At 37.1% G+C, this 9,887-nt stretch overlaps 2 protein-coding genes across 2 annotated transcripts in view; one reads left to right on the top strand and one right to left on the bottom strand.

Moving 5' to 3' along the window:
* LOC109477968 (multiple epidermal growth factor-like domains protein 10) overlaps positions 1–9,887 on the top strand; it is a 47,163-nt gene that overhangs the window by 29,731 nt on the left and 7,545 nt on the right. The window lies entirely within an intron of this gene.
* LOC109477971 lies at positions 3,292–7,966 on the bottom strand. The gene has a single exon (XM_019779424.1). It carries the CDS (start codon positions 7,756–7,758, stop codon positions 6,592–6,594), a length of 1,167 nt encoding a protein of 388 aa, XP_019634983.1. The 5' UTR covers positions 7,759–7,966; the 3' UTR covers positions 3,292–6,591.

Below are 9,887 nucleotides of genomic sequence, written 5' to 3'. Positions count from 1 at the left end.
GCCATGGCAACGGGTTTCTGACAGGCATTTTTTGCTAAATATAGTACTTTTTGTTTCAACAATAGAATTTTATGGGTTTTATGTCAAGTTACTCATGATTTCTAATATTAATAACATCCCATATAATTTTATGTAAATTTTATCATTAAATATGCATAATTTATGCTAATTTGATGACGTCATTGGCCAAAATCCAAGATGGCGGACCATATCATTAGAACAGGTATATACAGGTTATTTTCATTAAAATTTCATCAATACTTCCATTTCTTTTTCCAAAAAAGGTTTAAATGAAGGTCTTTAGTATGTTTACAATGTATTTTAGGCTTTATCATGAAAAAAAACTATTTTTGAAAATTCAAGATTGATGATCCAAAATGGCGGATATCTTAAATATGCATGACGTCATTTTATGACGTCACCGGTGTTGCTATGGGCAACATAAGACTTAGTACACCATAATATTTTGACATAAACATTTTTGGTAGTTATGTTGAATGCCATTTAGTTTTCAGGGAAAACCTATTTGGACGGTTTTGGCCTGATAAAATCACAATGACGTCATAATGACGTCAGATTACGTCATAACGACATAAAAATTGTAGATATGATACATTTTCACTAGTACACCATTCTCTGAAAATTTGGTGGTCATACGACATACCGTTCGCGAGTTCTTAGGGGGGTCAAAAGACGCCCCCCCCCGGTCCCCCCATGTCAAAAAAAGCCCGGTCTAGGTAGGGTTAAAATTGATATTGAAAGAACATATCCAAGGTGTTGATAGCAAGAGTCTTATCACAAGTCAACATACAAAAAGAACCTGTCCAAGGTGTTGATAGCAAGAGTTTTATAACAAGTCAACATACAAAAAGAACCTATCCAAGGTGTTGATAGCAAGAGTTTTATCACAAGTCAAATGACGGTCTTTCATACTGTCCTCCCGATTCCTAGGTACAATTTTTTTATTACCTTCGTGTAGGGAGGTCTGGTTTTCTATTTGTGTGTTTGTTTGTGCCTCCGTAGTTATTCTCTTGCTGTGCACTTCGGCAAAACTAAAAGAACGTTACTCGTTAAGTCAAATAATGCCCCATAAATATGCTAGACACTTATCTCCATCCAGTGGAAAAAATGCACAGACGAGAAATTTTAAAAAGGGTAAATATTACACGTAGGTGTAAGATCGTTTATTTTTTGTTATCTGGGAAAAACAATTTGTGTACAGGTGTTTTGGTGACGTGAAACATACGATTTATAGAGTTTGGCCTAAAACACTGCCAACACCACCTGTCCTGCTGAATCCCAGTGAAAGACAGGCATGCTAAATAATGTAAACAGTGAGACGAGGAACAAAATAACTTGTAAACATCCATGCAGAACGCGCGGCAAACCTTGGCTTACTTTGGAAATGAATTCAGCTTAAATGTAAAATTCTGCTTGGACATTTCTGATTTTTAGCAGTTTTTTGGCAGTGGGTTACAAGTAGGCTGTATAAAACGCTGATTTTAAGGTTACCAGGTGTAATGATGCATATTTTACCGGTAGTCGCTGGGGCGTAAACGTGCCCCTGGTGGGTTAACATTGAGATGAACCGACTGAACATAAACAATAACTTTTCCCATGACGACACAGGGAAGTAGCTTCGAGTAAGAGTCGTTTCCTCGGCACCTGAACAGCAACAGGGACGGTTATCGCTCGGAGTTGCTCAAATGGACTATTCCTCGACCTATCTGTACGTAAAGACGTGAATTTGCATTGGGCACGAAAAGTAGCATGAAGACCGCCCGGGAAGTCCCGGTGTGCGATAAGCGCCACGGGCTGACGGTTGTCTTTTTTCTGGTCTGCCTTACACCAATCATAACAGGTGAGTGTGGTTTTTAGTTTCCTTGTTGATCGCTCAGTGTATAGGCGCCCAAAACAAGTATCCCAAAAAAACATTCCCTATTCAAATTAAGTTGTTATCCAAGCCTACTCAGCTAGCTATACGTATCCTATCATTCCTAGGTAAGATATGTACAGGTTCATGCAAATTATATATAGTACTGAATAGGAAATGTTTTAGGTTTTCAGAATTCAATGCAGATCTCTGACAGTGCTATTGGCTGTGACCCAAATAGCTGGTTTCTAGTCGCTAGTATAGGTGCTCTCTTTCTCTCAGTCTCTCTCTCTCTCTCTCTCTCTCTCTCTCTCTCTCTCTCTCTCTCTCTCTCTCTCCATGTCCCTTTCTATATGTTTTCGATCGACCTCGAGGCGTGCTGGAGACGAAGCATAACCTCTTGTTCGATATAGTAAGCAAAACACGGCTTCCCTGCTGCTCTTTTTTTAGAGCCAAGTTTACTTTGTAACTAATTGCTATGTCTTAATTCCCATGCCAACGCTTACATCTCAGCTACACTTTATGGCACCGCTTTGGCTTCTGATCCTTCTGTTATATACTAATCGTCCATATATAACCTACAACATGTCAGATGATACTTCCATTCGTAAAGGCCGTAAATTCAGCAATTCTGCAACAGAGGTGAACCGCATCCTTTTTATGTCCCATTGTTCATCTATTTGTTGTTGTTGTTTTTTTTTTCCTTTTCATGGTCCTGTCCATGAACTTTATTTACAAACTGTACAAACTTTTATATACAATACAATACAATGTAATAGATATATGTTACATTACCAGGGGAATTAAGTAACCCCACTTTCTCTTTGCGTTTGTATCTGATATGTTATATTCTATGCATATTATGTTTTTAAGATCTTTGTAAAATATTGAAAAACAATTTATTTTATCAAAACATTCGTTCTCTTTATACATGATCCAGGACTTAAATATGGCATACAGGGCTAATGCAATCATGTGATTGCCTCCTTTGTACATTTTCTCAGTTCTTGGTATTCCCATTATGGGAATACAAGTTTCAAAATCAAGGTCAATCTTGACTAATACATTTAAAAGTTTCTTGAACCTTTCCCAGAAGTTGCCCAATCTTATACAGTTGATAAACATGTGTTTTTCATCCTCTACTACTTTACAAATGTGGCACAATGGGGATGGTATTATTTTCCACCTATGTAAATTTTTGTTATTTGGAAGTATTCGATGGAGCAACTTAAACATGAAGTTTGATAATTTTCTTTCTGTTGTTAAATGTATAGTCATATCAATCCATGGAAGTTCAAAAGTTTGATAATTCTTATCAAAAATGACAGCCCATTTTTGTTCACTCTGTGGTTTGTCGATTTTGTCGATAATTAGCATACTGTATAAGTATTTACATGTGTAGTTTGTGTATTTTTAATCTTTGTTCTGTGCATTCTGTTGTTTGACATTGGGTGTCGTTCAGTAGTGCTAACCATCTTTTCGGAATTGCATTTTTAACGGTGTACATTTCAGCAAGCCAATTTTTTTTATCGTGTAGTTTGTTAAGTATCTGTAATTCGTTTATATGATTGTTATTATCCAACAGATCTCTTATGTATATTATTCCTGCGTCTATCCATTTCTTGTAGTATAATGATGCGTGTTTTCTTTTTCTTTGGGTTTTTGTGACATAGCTAGACCCCCAAATAATATGATTTTTGACTTCGTTAGCTGTTACTGGTTCGGGTACGTTTCCGCCACCCGCTCGGTGCCAACTAAGTATGGCTTGCTTATAATATGGGGGTATGTGGTGTAGATTGGGAGAATTTGATCTATTTTTAAAATGCATTTTCAAGATTAGAAAGTCACTTCCAATGCTGTTTAGATAAAGACTTGGTATGATTTTCCAATCTCCTGATGTATTATCCATAAGACGTCTAATAATCCCAGCGTTTAATGCTTCGATTTGTGCTCTGATATCTATCATTTTTAGTCCGCCTTTGTCATAGTTTGCTATGGTAACCGATCTTCTTATTTTGTCTTTCTTCCCTGACCACAAAAATTGATAAAATAGACGGTGTAGTTTAACAATAACCTGTTCTGGGGCTAATAGAGCTGTAGCACAGTATGTTATTTGTGACATTATTAGAGTTTTTAATATAGTTACCTTTCCATATAGAGTTAGCTTTCTGTTCTTCCATATGTTTAGCATGCTTTCTATTTTTGTAACCTTTTCATGCCAATTTCTTTCATTGCACTCTTTTTTATCATAACTGAAATAAATTCCTAAAGACTTGATTGGTGTTTGGGGTACGGAAATTCCGTGTATTTGTTTTTTCCTGAATTTCCAACAACCAAGCCAGATAGCTTGTGTCTTTCTAAGATTTAGTTCAGGTCCTGCAATTTTACTAAAGTAAGACAGTGTATCTATTGCAGTATGTACAGACTTTTCATTTCCTAATAACAATGTTGTATCATCCGCAACTTGAGAGATTTTTATTTCTTTTATGTTATCACCATCTACAATTTTAATTCCTAGTATTTCTTTGTTTTGATTTATATATAATGCTAGTATTTCCGTTACGAAAAGAAAAAGAATTGCGGATAGTGGACAGCCTTGTCTCACTCCTCTGCCTAAAAGGAAAAAGTCAGAAATCCAGCCATTGTTGATAACTCCGCTTGTGCATTTAGTGTAGATTGTTTTTAACCAATTCGTATATTGATTTCCAAAATTGTATTTTTCTAGCACTTTAAATAAGAAATTTCGTTCCACAGAATCAAAAGCCTTTTTAAAATCGAGGAATAACAATAATCCGGGTATGTTTTCTTTTGCTGTGTATGTCATGATGTCTAAGAGTAGTCTTATGTTTTGTGTAATACTTCTCCCTTTTATATAAGCAGTTTGATTAACATTTATTAGTTTGGATAAAAAAGGTTTTAACCTATTCGCTAATATTTGTGTCAATATTTTGAAATCAACATTAAGCAAGCTGATTGGTCTCCAGTTATCAATGTTATTATCTTCCCCGCCTTTATGTAGCAGTTTAAGGACGGCTTTTCTTTGAGATACCGATAACTCTCCTTTTTCCAAGCCTTCTCTAATAGAATTAATTACTAATTGGCTTACGATGTCCCAAAAAGCCTGATAAAACTCAACAGTAAGTCCGTCTGAGCCGGGGGTTTTCCCTTTTTTCATTTGCGATAACGCATTTTCGAAATCTTTATCATGCAGTGTGCTATCTAAATAAATATTATCTTCCCCAGACAAGGTGAGTGGTATTTCAACCTTTCCCAGAAAATTCTCTATCTCATCCTCATGCACCTGTCTGGATGTGTACAAATTTGCATAGAATTCCTTGCATTGTTGCAGTATTTCGGTGTTGTTTGTAAACATTTGATTTCCTGGTCCTATCAATTTTGTAATTGTGTGTTTTTTGTTATTACTTCTCTCTAGATTTAGAAATAATTTTGTAGACTTTTCGCCTTCTTCATAGTACCTTGTTCTTGCTCTTATCCTTGCTCCTGTTGCTTTGTACTTATAAAATTTATCTAGTTGTTCCTTTACTTGGTTGTATTTTAGTAAAATTTCGTTATTGTCGTTTAGTTGTCGTTCTAAATCTAGAAGTTCTTTTTCGAGCGTTCGCACACATTTTGAGCGAAGGCGCGCTTTTTGTTTACTGTATTGAATTGTTTTTTCTTTAATACCCTTTTTACATAGTTCCCACAGTGTTCTATTATCTTCTTCTTTGTATCTATTTTGAAAATGTTCCACTATTTGTATTAACATTTTTCTGTAATTCTTGTCTTGGCATAAACTGTTATTAAATCGCCATAGTCCAGGCCCTCTGCCTTCTGTTTTAGTGTCTATTTTGACTGTTATCCCTTGATGATCCGTGCGTGTAGCTGGTCTGATGTCGGTACCGCTTACTCTACTTTTAAAGGATTTCTGGATTAAAAAAAAGTCCAGTCTACAAGCTACTGAGGGTTTCAATCTTCTCCAAGTAAACTGTAGTTTCTCTGGATATGTTTCTCTCCAGACATCATATAGTTGGAATATTTTACAAATGTTGTGTATTATTGAAGCTGCCTCTGTGTAATATGTATTATTTTGTCTTGAAGCTGGTTGCTTGTCCTTCTTAAGATCTAAGATTGTGTTCCAATCTCCTCCAATAATAAGTTCGTATATATTGTAGTCGTGTAGCCAATTGATAAGTTCTTTTAAGAAACACTTTCTAGTGGTTTGTGTGTTAGGGGCATAGATGTTAACAAAAGTGATCATTTCCCCTTTAATTTCACAGTTTATTAGTATTTTTCTTCCTATGTTATCACTGTGTATTTCCTGTTTAGTAATAGATATGTTGTGTTTAAATAGAATGCTTACCCCTCTACTTAAATTTGTTCCAACGTTGTGGTAACTTTTTCCTTTCCATTCCATCCTAATTTGCTCTATTATTTCAGCTGTGAAGTGCGTTTCTTGCAAAAAGATTACGTCTGTCTTTTGATGCTGTAACCATGTAAACATTTGCATTCTTTTTTCTTTTTCTCTTAGCCCTCTTGTATTCAGGGATAGTACACTTAATTTTTCTTGTCGAGCCATAGTTCCAATGTTTGTAAACAAATACTTACGTATGTTTGTTGTCTCTGTATGTATAAAGAGTCTTAATCAATAATCCATATTCGTAGTCTAGTCCGTTCTGCTTTCTTTCCCGTAGATGACGTCGCTTTATCTGCATTAGCGTTCATGTCACTGCGGTTTGTGTTTCCTCCTCGGCAAATGAGCTTTCCCGCTGTTGTAGGTCCTCCATCTGTGCTTTTTTTGTTGGCAATGTCTGTGCTGTTTCGGACGACGAGCTTGGCTCTCGAGGCCTCTTCGCTGGTTGAGATTCCTTTCCTTTTCGTAGGTATTTTAAGATTGATGACACTTTTGCTTCGTCCATATCGCCAAGTGAGTTACTTCTTTGTCTTGGCTTCTCCTTCTGCATAACCGGTGTGTCATCTTCTTTTGTGTTGTCGTCTTGTTTTTTCTTGCCTTGTTTTTTTTTCTTTTTCTTTTTCTTATCTTTCTTGGTCGTAGGTTCTGTTGACTTGTCGTCACTTTCACTTTCTTCTGATTGTTTTTGTTTATCTTCGGTGTTTGGGGATTCCCCCATGGTGGATGTATTATTTTCCTTTCCAGTTTGGCTTACATGCTCCTCATACGCTCTATCAATGAAGTCCATATTTGACTCTGTTGTAGGTGTGCTGACAGCGGTCTGAGTGTCATCATTTGCTTTATTTTGGTCGCTGGCTGTGTGAGTTATCTGCTCTCGGTCTAGTTCTTGTCCGTTGTAGAAGACTCGCGCCCAGTGTGTCCCAATCTTCACATTTCGTTGTATGGCTTTTGTGGGTTTTTGTTCGATGTAAATCAGCCTGTCTCCGTTGCTGCAGTTGGTAAGTCGGTTGTTATATCTGATTTTTCTGTGATTCACTCGTCCGACTGTTTTGCACCCTGCATTAGTCAGGAATTCCACTATAATGCTGTCATCAGCTGATTCTGGAATGTCCTTGATTGTAATTAGTGTGTTGTTCATGTTCTGCATTCTGTGTTTCAGGCTGAAAGGATTCGTTTCCTTACAGTCGACCGATTTAGCCCTTACGGTGATCCCTTCGATCAGCAACTTCGCTCTCGCTTCATTACTGTGTAGATAGACCCTCCATAAGGCCCGTACTCTCTGGATTGATCTCAGGTGGGCTGGATTAATGCTTTGTATCAGACAATGATACATCTCTTCCTCCTTTATGGGATTTGCATAAGCCTCTTCTTTCGTGACAATTTCTCTCTCCATAATGAATATAGGAAAAACCGTTTCCCTGGTGGTTCCTCGCTTTACTACTGTCGACCAGCTCACCTCCGCGTCGGTCGCCATGTTGTCTTGTTGTTGTCAGGACGCCGGCCGGCGTCCTTCTGGAGATGAATGAAATGAAGCACCAGCTAGACCCAGAACTCGCTTCTGCCCGCTGTACGTTGGTCTCTGTGGCTTTATGGTGCTTTTGGTCACACTACAGTTTCACGATTCGTTGGGAAATCGGTATAAAAATAGCTGATAGTTTGCGGTGTACCGAAAACGCTGCCGCCTTGGCTAGCCTCGTTTTCAATCCTCTCTATTTGTTGTTCGCAGCTGTGGTTTAGACCATCTTGTTGTGATGCAACGTTTTGAGGTAGTATACCATGACGCTCTCAAAATGCTAATGAACCAGCCTAGGTGGCGTAGCAAGTCTGTTACGTGCATTACGTATCGACACCTTCGACGCCAGGTGGCACAAACTGTCCTATTCATTTGTCACGCGCCTTCTCGCATCGAGAAGCAGCACTGTGTACACCGTTTGCGATTCAGATGTGTTTATTCGAAGCCTGTACTGGCCGCACTTTTTAAACCTTTGTATGTAATTTGTCTACGTGCATTTGTACATTTATTATTGCTCCTTTATTTATATGAGCCTTTGGCCTGAAACAAAGAATAAAATAAAGCTGCAGAAATTCTAAGGTAACAAGAGTTCCGATATCTCATACCTCCATGAAATATGGGCTTGATATGTAAATGTAAATTTCTCCTTTAATTATGCAAATGACCTCTGCATTAACATAATATATTCATCGTGCTGTTAACTTTTGATTAACTTACATATGTCCCAAGACATTCCCATCATTCACCATTAAGAAATCATAGAATTTTCACATCAATTATGCAAATTAGGTCATCATTTGCATAACTAGTATCTGTTGATGTTTCGCCTGCTATAGGTTACATACATTACAGGTATGAAAGTAGTATAATGTAAAAAAACTGTAATAAAAGAATTTCCTTATTAATTATGCAAAAATAATTCCTCATTTGCATAATTTGCATTTAATTTTGCACATCTCTCCCTCAGCTACCTACACACCAACAATGATGAAAATATGTTTTTTCTATATGGACTTATTTGCTTTTAAACATTTCGCCAGAAAGTGCCCCGCAGTTCCAGAACAAGCTGCTAGGGTGACCAAACTCACACCACTTATTGCTGACAGGAAAAGCTATCTGTCACCAAAATATCAAGACTATAGCATGTTCAGGACAAAAGATACAAAAACCGGAAGTTCTGCTGCAGTACCAAGGTCATCCACCAGGAGGCCCATATTCGACCTTGACCTTTGGCTTCCTAAGGCCTACCAGCATACCAAATATCATCGCAATCCATAAAGGCGTTCTGAAGTTATGCTGACCACAAAGTTGCGGAAACACACACAGACAGACAGTCAGACACACACACAGACACACAGACATCCATTCCTCATGGAGGTAATAATCATGGCTAGAAGTTGCATGCTATTGTGTGCATTATGAATTATTTCTATTGCATACCCCTGGTCCGAAAAAATTAATTCAAATATTTAGATATTTTATATCTATATAATTATATTATCTATGTTATATATATATTATATCTAGTTCCATGCCCTAATAGTTTAGGGTTTAGATCAGGCACGGTTCTGGATCGGATGGCATCCGCGCATTATTTGCCCGAGGCATGATTTCTGGACAGTTCTAGACAAAGAACTAATGTTAACTCCTACATTTTATATGTAAGTAATCTATTACGTTGTTTTTTTTTCTTTTCTATCCTCTACTTGTAGTTATAAATTAGAATTTTGGATAGAAATATCTTTTAATCTTTAGTCGTTGAAAATGGCAGGGATTGTTAAGGCTACCATTTGTAAAAAAAAGGGCAGGATGGCTAAGATACCTGAATGCTTCTCTCGCTCAGTTTCAATGCATGCATTTGTCTAAATTTTAAAAGAATTTTTTTCGAAAAAGGGATAAAACAGATAAAACCAAAATTAGAAAATAGAATACGTTCTGAAGAGTTTAGTAAACACTTTATGTGTTTCTTCAGGTGTAGTAGACGTCACCATCGTCAGTAAGTACCAGTTCTTTGATGAGTCCGATGACACCTGGCTGTACTGCTACTACACGGGTAACATCATCAAAAAGAATGGGTACCAGTTCGGTGT

Source organism: Branchiostoma belcheri, unplaced genomic scaffold, assembly GCF_001625305.1.
Source record: "Branchiostoma belcheri isolate BF01 breed outbred unplaced genomic scaffold, Haploidv18h27 scaffold419, whole genome shotgun sequence".
In the NCBI taxonomy this organism is placed as follows: Eukaryota; Metazoa; Chordata; class Leptocardii; order Amphioxiformes; family Branchiostomatidae; genus Branchiostoma; species Branchiostoma belcheri.
This window is presented reverse-complemented; position numbering and strand designations above follow the sequence as displayed.